The sequence below is a fragment of the Lampetra planeri genome, chromosome 19, assembly GCF_965212315.1.
Source record: "Lampetra planeri chromosome 19, kcLamPlan1.2.h2, whole genome shotgun sequence".
NCBI classification, from domain to species: domain Eukaryota; kingdom Metazoa; phylum Chordata; class Hyperoartia; order Petromyzontiformes; family Petromyzontidae; genus Lampetra; species Lampetra planeri.
The window spans coordinates 8,538,660-8,558,444 of NC_136125.1; the positions used below are offsets into that span (position 1 = coordinate 8,538,660).

The window sequence follows — 19,785 nt, forward strand, 5'->3', positions numbered from 1 at the left end:
CTTGCGTTGTCCGTCATTCTTCGTCTTTCGTATGGCATTGTGAAAAGCAACAGTTTATATTTTTTCTTAATGATCGTCATAAATGAAAGCAAAGGTTCCTCATCCAGTCCAATGATGTGGTTGACGCAGTGTGGATTTCAGCAATACTGCCAGGATGTGCATGGATGGAGCATTCATCGGTGATGTGCTTGATGGTTTGGACTTCTCCACAGTCGCAGTTGGGCGATTCCTTGATCTTCCATTTATGGAACGTGTACGCACATCTGCCGTGTTGTGTTCAAGCGCGGTTCAGCGTGGTCCACGGTCGTCGCAGAAGAGAGAATCCCGGTACTTCCACCGTCGGATCGTGAATGATGCTTTTGTTTGCCACGTCCATAGCCGCCCATGATTTAGACCACCGTCATTCACGAGTGCGTGTGTCTGTGTGTATGTCCTTGCGGGGACCAATAACAGTAACGAATTGCTATACTGGTCCTAGGCGTCTCCTAGGTTGACTCAGCCTTCAATGTGAACCTGGTGTGGTGTGTAGCCATAAGCGCTGGGGAGACAAAGGCAGCCGGGATGGTTCTAGCCACACCATCCTCTCATGCCGTTCCGGCCTTCATGGGTGCTCGCTAACAGCACCTGTCCCAACAGTCTGTTGAGGACTATATGGGGGGGGGGGGGGGTGGTCTTTGTGTTTGCGGAATTGTGTGAGAAGCAGTGGCACCGTGGTTCGTGAACTCTCCACGATTTAGACATTCTGGGTTAAATTCCACATCGTGGATAACACGAGCGACAAATCTACAAAGTTTAATATAATGCCCTTCATCCTCGCAGAGTTCTGGATCCCTGTTTTGTCAGAGGGCCCTGCATTGGGATATTTGACCAATTTTCATAATATACTGTTTGGAACATGGGAGGAAATCTCAGTACCTGCAGAAAACCCACAAGTGAGGGGGTGACACGGCTCCGCACAGATTGATTCACCCCATTGCTCTATTGCCATCTGCTGGGCATCACACGGGCCAAGCTCACCACACAAATATTCCCAGGAAGTCTCCCACCCAAGTACTAAGCAGGCTTAACTCTGCTTAACTTTCAAGAACTTAGCTTCAGAGAACATGCAGGGTGAGTTGGTCGCCAAGTACCTGTCCTGGTCCTAGCCCAATTTAACTGTACCCTAAATCTGTATCTTTTGCTGCCACTCCATTATTAGTATCGGCCACGGGAATATGTATATACCTCGTGTCTCACAACGCAGGACGAGTGGATTTTCCAAGTAACCCCCAGATAACTGTAATCTCATTATAACGTCGCACGAACTGATGTAAGACTAAGATTGTAACATTGCACCCATTCATCGATGAACGTTGACTCAAACTCAGGATGCATGCATTGAATTGGGAGTGTACAGGTCATTGTTTTTAAAATTTGCGAAGATTGTTGTGTGATGCATTAAACATGATTCCTGCCTGGACGAGACACCACTACCATCACAATGTAATATATATATAATCCCGAACCTGAATCACAATCTGAAGGTGGTACCCGGAGGTAGGGGTGCATGAGAGTCTAGATCAAGAGTTGGCAAACTCTTGAGTCATTTATCCATGTTTGCCAATGAATTCACAAAGCAGGTGTATACACAGGTAATTGAAGAGAGAGAGAGAGAGCGCGCGAGCGAGCGAGGGGGAGCACTTAATTACACGCGAGAAATGCAACAGAAAAAGCACTCCAGTAAATTTACTGGCTTGGCCAGAACCGCTCTGATGGATTTGCAAACTTCAGCTGAATCTCAGCCAAGTCCTTAGTTCAAATCTGCACGCCAGGCGGAGGGCACAATGTGCCAGTATCCCCAAGCTATGTGTTGGCATTTGGTTGGTGCTCATTTGTATTATTGGTCTTGAGCTGATGTGAAAATCCCACATTCCTATGACAGAATCCAGTTCGTAACAATAGTTTCAGCTTGTGTCGCGCATAGTACCACAGGCAAGCAAGAAGGCAGCCGCGTGATGAGCCGGCATCAACAATGGCTCAAGCTCTGCGGTCCTCGATATATTATATATCATAAATCAACCTAAACCTATCAGCATCAACACCAGCAAACGGCACGACACAAATCCCATCGAGCAGACGAGCAAGCAGCTCTTGCCCACAGTGCGGCCGACGCTTCCGCTCAAGGACTGGGCTCTCATCCCACCAGCGCGCCAGGAGAATGCCACTTCAATAGCTGTTCTTCGCAGTCATCATCGTTCGCGAGGGACAGCCGAAGAGAGATACGTGGAGGGAGTAGGGCCGGATTAAGATTTTGTAAGTCCCTGGGCTACAGGTACAGCGAGGCCCCCAGTAATATTTTCAAAAGGAAAAAAAGTTAAATAAAATTTTAATTTATTTTTACAAGGCTAACAACAAATAAAATTCGGCATTCACAAATGAAATAACTTTTCACTTCATCTCTGGAGGCCCTCCAACTAGCGGAGGCCCCTGGGCTGCAGCCGCCAAAGCCCCGTGCCTTAATCCGGCCCTGGGGGGGGGGGGGGGGACTGTGGAGGAACTGACTCTATCCCACACGGACAGAACAGGCGGAGTCCACATTCTTTTTTCATAATAAACGTTTTTGGGTTATATCGCGTTATTTATGAATGTGTCGTAACCCTCCACCACCCGACACGGCCAATCAGCAAAAAAGAGTCACGTTGACAAAAGACAAATAGTTCACTACTTTAGCCCACCGGTGTGTTTAAGAGTGAATCCACAACATTTACAGTTTTTGAGTGTTGTTGTGGATTCCCTCTTCAACACACCGGTGGGCTGAAGTAGTGAACTATTTGTCTTTTGTCAACGTGACACCTTTGTGCTGATTGGCCGTGTCGGGTGGTGGAGGGTTACGACACATTTATAAATAACGCGATCTAACCCAAAAACTTTATTATGAATAATATTGGTCGCGAAAGCCTACGTGTTAAACTCACATTTTTTTGCTGTCCCGCCTTCTCCTGGGCGAGCCACCACCGCCTGGCTCCAATGGAAAACACTTTTCTGTAAATTTCGATTTAAGGGCTTTCGTGACTGCAGGGATTCATCTTCTTGGTTCTTTCGGTAAAGTCACGTAGAAGGGAAATAATAAAATAATAATAATAAAACATAATAAAATAATTCTCACGACGTTTCGGCCACAACGCAAGCAGCCGTCCTCAGGTGAATAACAGGTCTGTCGGAAAGACAGCGTCTGAATGGGCACCACCATGCTTGGCAGCGTATATTTAAGCTGGGTTGGAGGGGGGAAGGGGCGCCTTGACCAAGGAATTTGCATATCAAGAGGAATTTAGCATATTTATGGGAAATGCAGATATGGGATTAGTCACTACTTGTGGAATGCGTAGGAGGTGGGGGGGGTTTCAAAGTCATATTATGCCCGTGCATTATGCAGTATGCAGGATCTTCACCTGAGGACGGCTGCTTGCGTTGTGGCCGAAACGTCGTGAGAATTATTTTATTATGTTTTATTTTTATTATTTGATTATTTCCCTTCTACGTAACTTTACCGAAAGAAACAAGAAGACACTTTTCTGTAGTTTCCTCCGAGGTTGACGGTCGCCTCCTTATCACTCCTCTATCGCTCCTCGCTCGTGGCTACTGTTTCCATGGACTTCCATTCCACTGGTTCTGATTCTTTCATCTCACTGCTCTCGACTCTGGAATGCCCTCCTTCGCCCGTCCCTCATCTCACGATTCTTAGAACATTGCTTCAATTCGACAGACGTATGAACTCTTTCCCATTACAGCGGTGGTTCTTCATTTTAAGGCCCGCTAGCCACTGGCGGCCCCTAGTGGCCTTTAGTGCGGCCCCCAACAATACACAAATGTGAAAACAACCGCCATCATCATCATCGTGTTGCTGTCAAGCCCCCAATGATTTCAAATGTGTGGCGGCCCTCACACCGATGATGTCGTATCGGCGAAAGTGCCCCCCTCTGAAAATTAGTGAAGAACACTATTACACCTTCGATAGTGCTGTTTGTTACTGGCCGCTTGGACCCTGTGCTCAGAAACTATGATTTGTTTTTTAAAGTACATTTCTTTAATACAGCGATGTGACCTTGACTTGGAGTTGAACTTGTTTCCTCGAGGTCACGAGCCACCCTGTCTAAGCCATCCCAGGCATATAATTTACGCCCTCTTTAATACGGCGAGGCACGCGTTAATTGCAGTTGCCGATTGGATTGCAATAGCGATTAGTATTGCAGTGCAACAGGTTTCAACATATCACGGTGAGGCGTGTGATCGTGGGAGTGGAGTGTGTGCAATTGTGTGGGGAGCGGTCGTGTAGTGGTTAGCACGCTGTTCTACGAACCAGGTGACCCTAGTTCGATTCCCAATCACGGTGAACACCGGTGACGATGATCTGAACCGGTCCTGGACCTCACCTAGGTCGACTCAGCCTAAAATGAGTACCTCATGCAATGTCTAAACATCGTCACCTGGGGAGACGAAGGCGGCCGTCCGTGGTGTTAGCCACCCACCCCTTCGTGTGCCATGCCGGCCTTCATAGGTGCTCGCTAACAGAACTTGCCCCAACAGTATGTTCAGGCTACATGGGGGATCTTTGTCTTTGAATGAGCATCAGCATTGGGCGGACGAAGGCGGCTGGGTATGGTTCTGACCACATCACCCACGTGTGTGCCACGCAGGCTTCAATATGTGCTCGCGAACAGCACTTGCTCCAACGAGCGGTATAAAAATAAACTGGCTGGTTTTATTTGTTTTTCGTGCAAAGGAAATTGGCAATTTCCTTTGCACATTCATGACACTGCCGCTGGATGGCGCTGCGGGCAGCTGCTACCGCTCCAGGTTTGTAAACGGCTGCATAAGTTCATCATCCCAGGCAGCAGACATTCATGTAAGGTCAATTCGTGAAACTTAAGAAAAGTGTGCAAATATGAATGTGTTGGAGCTATAAAAAAAATATATAAACTTGTATAGAAAGCCATAGGTCATGTTATTACAATTATTCATTATTTTGGGTTAGATTGTGTAGGTACTGAATGGTATATTTGTTAAACTGTAGCTCTCCACCACTCGACAAGTTGTCAAATGGGATAAATGTGACAATCGATTTGGTTTTTCACCAAACTGGAATATTATAACTCAAGCAAGTCTATACATGTAACTACACTCAATATTATCCAATCTCGATCCACTGTTGGATGCTGGAAATCCTGCTAAAAATGATGTGTCCGAAGCAATCACCATAGGCCCTATATACTTTTTTATTCAAGATTACAATGCATGATTTTTTTTTCTCCAGCTACTCCAACTTCCATCATGCTATAGAGAGTATCCATCAGCGCATACCAGGTGTTATAGGTACGGGGCGGTGAGGGAGCGCCGCGATTGCGAGATGTTAATTACCTCGCCTCGTATACAGGAGGTTGTGGGTTCAATCGTGGGTTCAATCGTGGGTTCAATCGTGGGTTCAATCGTGGGTTCAATCGTGGGTTCGATCCAGACCCTGATGCCTGTATATTTGGAGTTTTCATATCCTCTCTCCCCGTGGTTGTGTGGATTTTTCTACAGTACATTTATAATCAACATGCATTTCGAATGTCTGGTTGCTATTAATGTTCACATGATAAGCCACTTTGTTGAGCTATAACTTGTGGCCAGGTCGCTTCTGAAAACGTTCTATATAGCTCAACGGGCCATACCTGGTCAAATATAAATACAAAGTTTTGTTTAGGTGACAAAGGTAGCAATATTAGCAATGGGTTCAGTCTACATGTAGACTGATTGAACTGGGTCTGTCTGTGAATTGAATATATCTGTGTGGAACTTTTCATGCATGTCCTCGCACATAGCAAACACTTATTAATAGTACTGGCCAAACATCCCAATGCAGTATCCTTGAGAATCAGTGAGGCTTTCCTGTATGAATAAAGAACATTGCTTTTTTATTCCTTCATTGTGTTTAAGAAATAGAAAAGTGATAGCATGAACAAACCAGACAACATCTTTGTATCTGGGCCAACCAAGAAATTCCACTCCTGATAGGACAATTTAATTGACCCTCGTCCAGCAAAGACCTGGACTTATGCATCTCCAAAATTGGTCAAAACTCTAGACCACAGCTACTCACTCCTCCAAGTGCCACCTTCCCTTACCTACCAATCAAACGTAATTAGAGAAAAGTATGCCTCGTTATGAAAGCTGCACGTGGTCGTAAAATGAAAGCCCTGTCCTTGGCTTTTGAAAGGGCACTTTATACATCCACTGGCACTGGCTGCTTTGGCAACCGAGCTAATTGAACGGTTGATATTTTCCCATACACTTCACATTAGCGTTAGAGGCCACTCTTTTTTTTGCCGTGAGGATTTTATTTTCTAAAAAAGAAACCTCTTCCAGATGTGTTGCGTGCCTCGGCAGGCCTCACCGTGTACACTTATTCTACGAGTCCCAGAGCCCACAAGTCTGACACGAACCCTAGAAGGATATAACCCATCACCAGCCTCAAAAAATGTGCCCATGTTGGGGAAGAGGGAGCCTGTAAATTGACCCCCCCCCCCACCACTGCTGATTTAAATAGAGAATCAGCGGGCGAGGGACACAGGGTGAGTTCTCCACCACTAGGTGGAGACATCAGCGTGGAAGTGCAGGTACGTTCAATGTTTGCGTGGCTGTGCTATGCGCGATATTATGATCGGCCTGTCAAATGAATTTAGCGGCAATAGCAGACGTCCAGAATAAACGCCTCGTTGGAGACACAGACATCACACAACCTGGCTCTGATATTCCTCCTCGAAGACAGCGGTGTAACCATCAACCGCGTGAGAACACCAACAGGACAATGCGCACATCTCCTTCACGAAAGGAAAGTTAAAGACACGCCACAGTTGAACGACTGTGGACATGCAACCCAAACTATGGGCCAAAGAGTAAACCACGAATCCGCGATCCTTCAAAGGAGGAGGAGCGGCAAAACTACACGAAGTGTCTCCTGAAGCCAGTGCCGGATTAAGCTAGTGCATGGCCTGTAGCATAAAGGGGCCCTGAATAAAAAAAAACACATTAATATTAAAACACAATTTTTAGTAGTAAAGTAGTTGTATTTTTTCATTTTCTATACAGCCAGATAATACGACAAATCGCTAACCTTAAACACTCAGTCGTTCATAAAAGTTGAAGGCGGTATAGTACTATAGTAATAGAGCAAGTGCAGAATCACTGAACCGGAATTGATAGCTTGAAAGAATTTAGCGCGGGGCCCGTAGCATATGTAGCTAATCTTGCTACTGGGATAATCCACCACTGCCTGAAGCCCTCTCGTTGTGGCTGGCAGACCTCCACATTGCAATTTAGCGCCTGAACATATGGTCACACGCAAGCATAAGATCTAATCAATTCAGCCAATCAAACATTGTAATTGATTGTGACCAGACCCTCCGATATTGCCAGATCTTGTTCGAGCTGGGACGCTACGGAGGGTTCAGCCAGGTTCGTACATGGGATGAAAGACCACCAGGGATTTCCAAGTGGTGTAGGTCGCCGAGTTGAGGGAGCGGTGGCACAGTGGTTTAGAAAATCCACCAACCTGAGTTTGATTCCAGGCCACGGCTAACAACACAGTGAGGGAGCGATATCTGAACCAGCCTTGGGCTCAGCCCTTGACACATCCCGACTGACCAGCTGGATGACGAGGGTATGGTCACCATCTACCGTGACTGACATGAGGAGTGGGGGGAGTCCTTCACTCAGTCACGGATTCACAAAGGGCTGTAAGTCATTGTTATTACAACAATAATAGTGCACACCAGAGCGATGTGTAATTCCAGACATGTTCACGTAAACATATTTTGTTTCGTGTCAGCAAGTGAAACGATTGTAGAAAGTGTTGTCAAAAACGAAAAGTCACGAAGTTTAAAATACGAGTAGCCTTATTTGCGTGCGACGTTTCAACGGGCGCACTAAATCATGGCAATTAAAGTGGCGAGTTTAAACCGATTCTGGAATATATTTTAAACTCACTCGTGTGTGTGCATGTGGTCGACTCAGCTAGGTCGACTGGTTTTAATGCTTAAACATCGCCACTGGGGAGACAAAGGCGGCCGGGCGTGCTTATATCCTCACCAATTTCGTGTGCGTCAATCCGCCCTTCATAGGTGCTCGCAGACAGCACTTTCCCCAACAGCCTGTTAAGGCTACACGGGGGATCTTTGTCTGTGCATGTGTGTACACTTGTGGACAATGTGTTACATGCACGAGGGAAAGGTGCCAGAGATTTTAACACATCACAGTAGTAAGCTTCATACATTTTTCATTTAACATCTTCCTGAAGAGTCACAGAATCACGCTCCATGGAAAGTGATGATGGAGAGGTCCTCCTATAATTGTTTGGAAGTGTTTATCGCGAAACCTTTAACGCAATGCAGAACTTTATCTTTTGGAGCTCAACTTTGGAAATGTTATAAGAATAGGTTTTACCCTTTCTGGCAATAAGACGTGTTAAGATGTTAAACCACCAAACAAAAACCTTTTGCAAGGCATCATGTCTGCATTAACCACATATGCTTGTGGTGGACATGCAAACAAAAAAAACATGCTCTGGTGGTATATGCATTGAATTTGAAACTTACTGCCAGAAAGGGTCAAATATATTCTGAAATTTTGATACTGGCAAGGGAGGTTCCATGAATTGGAAATGTTGATGTTTTTTAAAATATTTTTTCTCGGATTGTTAATCGACGGTCCATCGCTGGGCAAGGGCTTTCCTAAGTAGTGAGGCCGGTCGCTTCTAAAAAGTATTGTTTCATACTTTGATACTGGTAAATAGGTCCGATTTTAAAGGTGCACACCCCGAGATATAAATGCTCTGGTTGTGCATTGTCATTGTGCTGTTCGCCTTTTGGCGTCTTCTGGAATGGCACTGGTGGTGAGACTTCACCTTAAAGAAGGCTGCCTCTGGTATAGGCCAATCAGTTTCAAAGACAATGCCACGTAAACACATTCCTGCGGAGGGAGCTGGTAGGAACATCGGGTTGCTCGGTCAATGGCCAGGGTCAACGGCGGCGTGGTGTATTCCGCAAATATGGCCGATTGTGAGGGCGGGCACAAGCCGGCGTGAGTAGGTTAAACGTTGAGTTTTATAAGGGCACCACGGGGTGACCAGCCCCTCCCCACCCAGCCCCAACCTCCCCATCCAGCCCCTCCCCACCCAGTCCTACCATCCCCACCCAGCCCCTCCCCACTCAGCCCCTCCCCACTCAGCCCCTCCCCACCCTCCCCACCCAGCTCCTCCCCACCCAGTCCCTCCCCACCCAGCCCCTCCCCACTCACCCCCTCCCCACCCTCCCCAACCAGCCCCTCCCCACTCAGCCCCTCCCCACCCTCCCCACCCAGCCCCTCCCCACTCAGCCCCTCCCCACCCAACCCGACCCTCCCCACCCAGCCCCTCCCCACCCTCCTCTCCCCACCCAGCCCCTCCCTGCACGACGGACGGACACAATAATCCCCTGTGGCCTGGTGGAACGAGTGGGTTCCTACCAGCATTATCAGAGCCATGTAAACTCGCATGTTCACAACAAGTACTTGCGGTTAATGCGAACTTGATTCCTTGCAAAAGGTTTCCATTTGTTGGTTGAACATCTTTACACAACTTCCCTGTTCTATTGCCAGAAAGGGTACAACACTTATTCTCATATATATATCTGTTTCATAATGTTTCATACGCTTGCGAAAGTTGGCCTTTGGAGAAAGAGGACTTCCCATCGATCGTTACGTAACTTGAAGAACCGCGTGCAACTTCCACTCGAATCAAATATCGGCGAACCGGTTGTAGCGGCCTCTAGCGGCCGGGAGGTGGTCACGCCAAACTCAATCGCACCGAGTCGATTCCCAAGTCGGGCGATGCACCCAACAAAATCGATGGATCGATACTAATGCTCGAACTTTTTTTTCTGCTGACAAATAACTTCTTGTTAAAGAATCGCGAAGAGACGACAAACTCCACCCCCGCCGCCCCCTCTTCCAAATGCGCAGCAAAGACACATCTGACTCGGGAGAGTGGATCACTTGCACAGTCTCGTTTCGTGGCTCCGAGGAGGTTGTAGGAGGGGTTTGATGGTGGTGGTTGTAGTGACTTTAAAGTGAACTTCCTGGCATCAATCACACAATCAACGTCGCCCCCCACCCACCCACCCCGGAGTGGGCGGACACGCGGCAACACGGAGTCTCTGGGGGCGAGAGAGAGGCAAGCTCCTAGCACACATCCACATCTACACACACAGCACCACCACCACCAGCACCACCACCACCACACTGTTGCAAAGTCTCACACTCGAGACACGACGCACGCGGAGAGAGTTTGCACACAGGCGGCAGAGTTGTGCAGACGGCAGAAAGTTTGCACACATACGCAGACGGAGAGAGAGAGAGAGAGATTACGCAGACGGAGAGTTACGCAGACGGAGAGTTACACACGCACGTGGGTTACACACATAGAGAGTTACACACACGTGAGTTACACACACACACAGTTACACACACACAGAGTTACACACACAGAGAGTGAGTTACACACACACACAGTTACACACACACACAGTTACACACACACAGAGTTACACACACAGAGAGTGAGTTACACACACACGAGTCACACACACAGAGTTACACACACAGAGAGTGAGTTACACACACACACAGTTACACACACACAGAGTTACACACACAGAGAGTGAGTTACACACACACACAGTTACACACACACAGAGTTACACACACAGAGAGTGAGTTACACACACACACGAGTCACACACACGTGAGTTACACACACACACACAGTTACACACACAGAGAGTGAGTTACACACACACACAGTTACACACACACAGAGTTACACACACAGAGAGTGAGTTACACACACACACAGTTACACACACACAGAGTTACACACACAGAGAGTGAGTTACACACACACACGAGTCACACACACGTGAGTTACACACACACACAGTTACACACACACACAGTTACACACACACACACAGAGTTACACACACAGAGAGTGAGTTACACACACACACGAGTCACACACACGTGAGTTACACACACACACACAGTTACACACACAGAGAGTGAGTTACACACACACACAGTTACACACACACAGAGTTACACACACAGAGAGTGAGTTACACACACACACAGTTACACACACACAGAGTTACACACACAGAGAGTGAGTTACACACACACACAGTTACACACACACAGAGTTACACACACAGAGAGTGAGTTACACACACACACACAGTTACACACACACACACAGAGTTACACACACACACACAGAGTTACACACACATATTGGAGAGTTACACACACACGAGTCACACACACACAGTTACACACACACAGATAGTTACACACACACATACACAGAGTTGCACACGCACACAGTTACACACACACAGATAGTTACACACACACATACACAGAGTTGCACACACACACAGTTACACACACACAGATAGTTACACACACACATACACAGAGTTGCACACGCACAGACAAAAGGGGTCTAACCGAACCATTCATCATTAACTTCGGCTGTAAGGGGCAAGTGTGTGGTGTGTGTTAGTTGAACACCATCATCATCAACAAACCACTCGTACACACACGACACGCGTACAAAGGCAAAGCGATCCTTCTGTGGGTAGGCTACAAACACAACGTGCACACGTAACACACACAACACACATAACACACACACAACACACACTAACACAACACACACGTAACACACACACAACACACATGTGTAACACACTAACACAATACACACACGTAATACACACGTAACACTCATAACACACGCGTAACACCCACACAACACATGTAACACACCTAACACACACATAACGCACTAACACACATAACACTAACACACACACAACACACTAACATACACACATAACACACTAACACACACATAACACACACACACGTAACACACTAACACACACAACGCACTAACACACACACACACATAACACGCGTGCTGCCCGGCACGAAACTACAACTTCCACCCAGCACACAAAGCTTGAGTTTAGACTTTTGAGAGTCTGGTGGTGCATGTTGTTGTTGTTGCTGCTGCTACTTTTCGTTATCTTAGCTCTGGATTGTTGGTCTTTCCCTCCTCCCCCCCCCCAATTATAGATATATACGACAACAATTTTTTTTATTTTCGCTCACGGGGAGGTAGCGGAAGAATCTCCATCATCGTCTTCTCGTGGAATCATCGAGTGTCGTCTTGTGGAATCATTGAGTTAGAAAGCCCCTTTGGGGGGGCGAGAGGGCTTCGCGTCTCATCCGCGACTCGGTGATGCGTCCGTTCCAAAAAGTCGAAGAGCGCCGTGCAGCTCCTGCCGCAAGAGACGCCACCTAGCCCGCAGCAGCAGCAGCAGGAGCCAGATCATCCCGGTGAGCATCACCGATGGGTTCACATTGTTGTTGATGACTGTAACAATTCATCGGTCCTTTGTCGCTCAAGGTGTCTGTCGGCTTGGTTTTAAAGTGCGAGAGTTGCGAACCGGTGCGGTTATGATCACGCAAAGCCGTAGCCATGGAGTCAACATTGGTGGGGGGGGGCAAATCTTCCAGGGGGTCTGGGCCCCCCAGAAAAAAAATCTAAATTTGAAAACGAATTTCCTGACATTTCCTGCCTAAAATAAAAAAAATGCACTAACACATAGGATGGACTTTTTTTCTTCTTCCAATAATGTCTAACAGTGTATATTGTATTGCATTGCTCTGTTTTTTCTTTTTCCTTTTTTCCTTGTTTAATTGTATGTAATGGCAGAGATTAGGGATTAATAAAGTACAATCATAGCCACAATCATATAAACAGAAATCTATTTTATAACAATATATTGGGGGGGACATTTTGAGCATATTGGGGGATGTGTCCCCCCCCGAAATATATATTATATAATTACGGCCTTGTGATCACGGCTGTTGTTCAGGAACGTCGTTGATAGGTCTCGGTTGCCCGTCGTGTGCGTGTTGTTGTTTGGTTTTTATTGTGAGTTTAGTTTTTCTTTTAAAGTTGTTGTTTTCAAAACTCTCGCTGCAGTGCGCCGCCGCTCGCGAGAGAAGACGTCGGGAGGGATTTCTCGTCGTCCTCAAGGCGAAAATGAACTTTTGCCAACCGTCAGGCTTGCTCGTCACACACGCGCTGGTGAATCTTGACCTTTAATAGTTGGGGGATCTCCGTCCTTTCAACCACTGCACAAGCACTGCCGCTGCTGCTGCCCGGTGGGGTGGGTGGGCAGAGTGAGGGGTGGGGGGGTACCTTCGCCTCTCCTCTGCTGCTCTCGCTGTCCAAAAGTCCGAAGGCACCAAACCCCGCTCCGCCAGCCATGGCAGACAAGAGCAGCAGGCGGGCCGGAGACAAGGCCAGCAGCAGCAGCAGCACTGTTCAGTACCGCTCCGTCTACAACAAGTACATAGGGGGCCGTGCTGGCGGGCAGCAGCAACAGCAACCTCCCCGCGGAGGGATGCGTGCCCCCGAGGCAGAAGAGGCCACCAGGACCAGGGTCGTGGCCCCCTCACGCCGAGAGAAGACAAAGGCGGTCGGGGACATTGCCGCTTCGCCGCCGGTGAGGAAGATGCACAATGTGGCCCCAGCCATCCTGCAGCTGTCGCGGCACTTTCAGGGCTCTCCGCAGGAGGACACGTCTGCAGTTGGAGGAGGAGGTGCGCTTGGGAAGGCCGGGTCTTCAAAACCTCTGGACAGGACGTCCAGGCGGGGAACCGTCTCGCCTCCTGCCTCGCACATACCGGTGGTCAACTCTGGGACGAAACGTGTTGCTGCGAGAGAGAGGAAATTAGTGGAGGCTGCGGAGCCAAAGTTGTCTTCGTCAACGTCATCGCTGCCTCCGGCTTCTCCGGTGTCAGCAGTGATGAGTTCGGAGCTCAGTTCAGACCATGTCCAGAGCTTCTCAACATCCTCGCCAGCACCTCCGCCGCTCTCACCCGAGGTGCACCTGGAGGAGGAGAGAGATGTCCCGGGGGATGTTTCGGCTTTGGATGCACAGAGCCACCAACCTCTGGGTCATGTCCAGGGGACCACAGGTGAGAGTGTCACGGGTAGCCAGGAAATGAGCTGGCCTAGTGTGGCTGAGATTAAGGCCAGATTCCTCGGTGAAGGAAACCGGAGGAAACCCCACCGCTCCACGTCTGACATGTATGACCTGAATGCATTTGGATCGTCCGATGGCAAAATTGATCAAGCGTTGGCGACCACAAACGCCAAGCCGGATGGCACCAGGTGGCTGCCCTCGTTTTTGGAGAGGCAGACAAATTACGCGCGCCCGCAAGGTTCTGGTAAAAACTCGACTCTTACTCCAGTGCAACCCGAGGACTCCGACAGTGGAAGAAGCTTGAGAAATCTGGGTCGAAGTGTTTCCCTGAGTCCCATCCCTGAGCCAAAGGTCACCAGGAGTCGTCTCGAACGGATTTGCTCCCTTCAGCTTGGGAGCAGCGGCAAGAAGGTTCACCGGGGCGCGGCGGTGGCAGGTGTGCAAGCAAGTCCGCAAACGAGCTACAGCCCAAACGGAAGGGCTTCGCAGGATGGGGCAGAGAGCTTGAAATCCTGGTGCAGCTCCTCCACCTTGCGCTCTGTGTCCTCCATCACGGAAAGTTCTGGAGCCGAGGAAGACTTGGATAGAGGTCGGAGAGAGTGGGCCACAGCGAAAAGGGATGGCTCGGACTCGAAAGAGAAATCCACTGACAGAGACCGGGATAATGCCCGAATACCAATGCTCTGCAGAAACAGCCAAAAACGTAGGCCTATTCGTAAAAAGAAGAGTTATTTTGGGGAAGGGGGGAAGAACGATTCGGACTCTGATAGCGACCTATCTGCCAGTGCGACGCTGCGCAGAAGGAGGACGGCTATGCCGGGCGGGTTCCACGGACAAAGCCCAGGAAACGGAAGTCCGAAAAGCACCTTCAATAATAATAATCAAAAAATCCACCCCATCAACCTGGCTTGTGTATCGGGATTCGCGACGTTGCCTAAGAGTAAGGAGCCGAGAGGGCTGCACGGACACAGGGAGGAGTGGGGCGGTGCCCGGAGAGATTCGTCCTTTGAGCCCGACAGCCCCGGTGTGTCTCCAGTCGTCTCCAAAGTGACAAAGGTGAACCTGCAGTCATTCTTGAACGCGGCCAACAGCTCCAAGAGCAGCAGCCGCTACTCGAGCACGGAGACGCTGACCGAGGAGGACACCAAGAGGACCTACTGGGTTTTTGGGAGCGTGGGACGAATGATGAAGAACTCTGAAGTCGAAGGAATGGGAAAGTTGACAAAGAGCAATGTGAGACTCAGGCCGAAGCTGCCATTTGGAATTATGGGAGATAAACAAGGGCCTGAGGAGCCTGGGATGTCGACTGGACAGAAGTCGCTGTACAGGAAATCTCTCTCAAATCCTGATTTCACATCAGAAACCATGGCCTTGCTTAGTTATCTAAAGTCAGATTTTTCTAACCTGAAGGTTAGGAACTCCGGCGAGAGGAGTGGGTCATATGGCAGCTTGCCCGCCGAACAAAGTGAGACTGAGGCAATGGACGGGGAGATGCTTTGCGTTGAGAATTCCAACGCAGCGAGCTTTGGAGGGAGGTTGACCCTCAAGGAGCTCACCGAAACACTTCGCCAAACGAAGATGGGTGCGTCCAACAGCAGCATCAACAGCGAGAGGTCCCTATCCAACGCCAACATTTCTGACAACTTCACGGTGCCAGACTCCCTCGACGACTCGGAGGGCAAGGAGGTCGGGGAAAACAGCGGGCGCAGCTTGTCGGCCAGAGTCATGGAAGCATTGGAGAACCGACCTCGGACGAAGCGAGAGGCTGCCTCAAAAGTGGCAACGTGTGCGTCGCACCAGGAGCCGCCGATTGTCGGCGACGCGCCACGGAACTACCCGGGAGTTGGGAGCGAAGTCGCAAGTTGGGTTTACGACAACAATGACGAGGATGCCAACGGCGAGGACGACGAAGATGGAATGATGGAAGCGTTGAGAATGAGCGCGGAAAGCGAGGACGGCTTCAGGAGTATGGGGTCGCTGGAGGGCTTGCGCCGTGTGCGGCCCCAGCTGGAGGACCTGGAGGAAGAGGAGTCGAGCATGACCGACGAGGGGATCGTGACGGAGCCGGAGACGGGGGCGGTCGCAGGCCCCTACAACCGTGGCCTGGCCAAGTCGAGGCAGCTAAGTGGGGTCGGCGAGGTCGATGGCCAAGAGAAGACGGAGAATTGGCTCCGAAAGGAGGTGGCGCCGACCGTTGTGACGACGGTGAGGAGCGGCGTGGACAGCATCTCCATGGAGGGCGACATCAAGGGTGGAGGTCCGGCGTCGGCAGAGCCGCCGCTCACACCCAGCACGTCTCGGCGGCGTCGCAAGTTTTCCACCCTCGGCAACAACGGCTCCGACTCGAGCAACGGGAGCAACGGGGAATCGAACGGCGAGAGCTACCGCTCGCTCAGCGACCCGATGCCCCACAGAAAATGTCCGGCCGCCGAGGAAACGGAGATCTTTCCGGTGGACAGCAACTTCCTCGGCTCGCTGGGGCCGTCGCGAGCTGGGATAATCCCGGGATCGTCGGCCACGATGCTGGCGGAGTGCGGCGCGAGCGCGGCCAGCGACCTCTCCGTGTGCAGCGAGGAGGTGAAGGACTACAGCACGATGATCCACAACATCGTGAACGAGCCCGGCGCCATGGACAAGGTGGTCGACGAGAGGGGCAACGGGAAGGTGGTCAAGAAGAAGTCCCTGAGCGACCCGAGCCGCCGCGGAGACGGGGGGATGGTGGCAGCCACGGGGTCGCGTCTGTTGGCGGAGACGATCAGCGAGACCGAGGCCATCGCTGGGATTCCGTCGGCGCGCAGCGAGCCCACGCTCGCCGAGAAGAGAGCGGACGATCCTGGTGACCCGGACGACTTCGGCAAGCCGCGCTCGCAGTCCGAGAAGACCCTGCCGTTGCCTTCCAGTGACGAAGACTATGGGGTGGGTTCTCTCCACGCCCCGATGCAGGGCTTAGGATTTGATCCCAAGCTGCTGTCGCCACGAATCGTGCGGCGGAACTCCAAGAAGCGAAGCATCCGAGTGCTGCAGAACGAGGGCGGGCGGAAGGAGGACGGGGTGATGGCGTCAGACGACCAGTCCCAACAAGACCTCATTGCCACGGCGGAAGACGTGGATCTATCCGTGGAGGATTTAAGATGCGCGGCCACCGAACTGCAGCGCTCCCGTTCTGAAGGCTCGGCCTTCATTCGCAGGCCTCCGGCGGACGATTATGCGAAAGATGCGGCCTGCACTCCGACCGCCGGATACCCGCCGGATGGCGGCCTGGTGCAGCGTAAGCTGCAGAACCTCGGCGGTGGCGTCAACGCGATGGCACCGACAGCGGTTGTGGCAGCCACATCTGTGGTGGCTGTAGTACCGGCAGCCGGATCCCCTGCTGGTGTCTCCCGGGTGCCCTCGGTCAAGTTGGCCACGTCGGAGGTGGTTCCCACGGCAACCGTCTCCACGGCGCAGACCCTGAGCAAGAGTCGGGCCCAGGAGACGCCTCCTGTGGAGCCAATCGTCAAGGCCAAAGTGGTGAGTGCTCGGTTTAATGGTACACAGCGTTGTATTGGGTGTGACGAATTCAATTGCGTGGGTGATTATGATTATTATGCGGTGACTTTGCAAGCGTCTGCTGATGGTGTAACAAGACGCCGGGTCTTCGATTCATATCGAATCGTAAGTTCGCGACATGGCTGTTGACTTTTTTATACACTATGTATAATGAGTTCACATGAACTCTTGCTGCTGTTAAATCCGCCGTAGTGATTATTTCATCGAATCGCGACCATAAAGTGTGACAATTCATCGATTTTTCCCAGGGTCGTAGGTATGCCACCCCTACTCTCCCGACTGTCTTACCGAACCCTCTCTTTGCCACACCCCCACCAGCCACGATGCTCACTCCAGACGCTCCTTCCAATTCATGCACACTCCAACAGGAAAAGCATTGGTCATGATGGTGCGTCACAACCACAGGTCGGGCACTTAAAGATGATGGGGTGCCACTGTGGCGAAATGTTAACTACCTCGCCTGTTATACAGATGGTCGTGGGTCCTCCGTTTTTTCCCTCCACATTTAGAAGCATGCGTTTAGAGTATTTGGCTGCTAGAAATATCCACATGATACGCCACTTCGTTAATCTATCATTTGTGGCCAGGTCGCTTCTGAAAAAGAGCTGTATAGCAGGTAAAATAAAAAAAAGTTTAAATAAAGGTCTTGTGTATAACACACAAAACATGTTGGGGCAAGTGGTGTTAGCGAGCATCTATTAAGGTCAGAAAAGCACACGAGGGGGTGGAGTGGCAAGAACGACACCCATCCCCCATTGTCTCTGCAGTGCTGATGCTTGCACACTGTACCGGGCACTTGTTTAAGGCTGAGTCGACTTAGGGGAGGGCTAGGACCGGTTCTGATATCACTCGCCCACTGATCTTAGCTGCGACCCGGATGTATAATGCCACCACTGCCCAACAGACAAAACAAAGACATTAGACACAGACACGTGCTGTAATGAATTGTTTTTTTATGAAGGTGCCTGTCGGACAAATTTGTCATCATCGCCCCTTGATTGATTGCATTTTTTTTTTCACGTGGCCAGACAGCGGCAGAGCTTAGAGCTACATGTGACACCGTGTTGTGAACGGCTTGCTGGGTCAGCCTGAGCCCTCTCTGCGTTGGAACGGCGATTCCAGACATTCCTGCACGGCGCGAGACCCCGATGTTTAAAAACTAACCCATTAACGAGCTGCACATTTCTTGGGCTTTAAGCGAGATCTGATTTCCTTTTTCATAGTACATATAAAATGTTAGTAAAGCAAAGAGAAATACGCTCCAGTGACTGCAACGCTGAGGAGCAAATTAGCCTCGTAACAATCAGCATTGTCACTATCATCTTCGGCCATGATCAATCCACTGCTGGATGGAGGATGCATCAATCCGTCGCCATCTGTCGCGGTCCTGTGATGCAACAATTTGTTTAGCACCTTCAAACGAGCCGATTTTTTTCATCGCTGCATTTCCACGGTGTCCGCCTCCTCGGATGCATTCGCCATTCCTTGACTCCCCACTCCGTCACTGTTCTAACCCATCGGCCATCGCCCCTTTTCTAAACGTGTCCTGACGTCCAAGCTCAATTTTCATTTGCAGTTTGAATGTATTGTGTGATGAACTTCTTTCGCACCGTACGTAGCCGGCCGTGCTACTGACGTCGGTCATTTGTGTGCGTTCTCTCATCGACGTGCTCCGCTTTCGTGTCTCTCAGTGCAATTTTGAGGCACGTGTTTGCGCGCACGTTTCAGTTTTTGTTCCGTTTTTGTCGTAAAAGACCATGTTTCTCTATCTGTACGCCGTCCATAGCAAGGTGGCATGTAACAATGCATCGATTAAAATCGATCCTTATGCTCGCACTGCATGCGTCTTCTGCGTAAGATTCGACTGTAATCGATTCTGAAATTGTTTTATGTGCTTGGGTCCCACTACAGAGCCAGCGTTAGACATTCTACACAATGGAAACAATTTAATTGTTTGACAAAATCACAGCCCTTCTTCAAATCTGCGTCGTTTTTTTTCACCGATGTGCCGTCTAGCTTTCTGAAGTGCTTTCGGGTTGTACCGCGCGTGGTGGTCAGCATGCTGTCCGATGTTTCAATCCACATGGAGGGGCCTTCTTCAGGAATACCACACGTT

The 19,785-nt window shown here is 49.9% G+C and overlaps 1 protein-coding gene across 4 annotated transcripts in view; it reads left to right on the plus strand.

The window, feature by feature from the left end:
• Positions 1-10,229: 10,229 nt before the first annotated feature.
• Positions 10,230-19,785, plus strand: part of ARHGEF17 (Rho guanine nucleotide exchange factor 17) — a 130,600-nt gene continuing 121,044 nt past the window's right edge. The window contains exons 1-3 of one of the 4 annotated variants that reach the window (XM_078602895.1): positions 10,230-10,490; positions 12,196-12,459; positions 13,112-17,630. In XM_078602895.1, the coding sequence (XP_078459021.1) occupies positions 13,398-17,630 (4,233 nt within the window). In that variant the 5' untranslated portion in view covers positions 10,230-10,490; positions 12,196-12,459; positions 13,112-13,397. Of the gene's footprint in view, positions 10,491-11,273; positions 11,693-12,195; positions 12,460-13,111; positions 17,631-19,785 lie in introns of those variants that run through there. The other 3 variants (XM_078602897.1, XM_078602894.1, XM_078602896.1) reach the window with 3 other exon arrangements.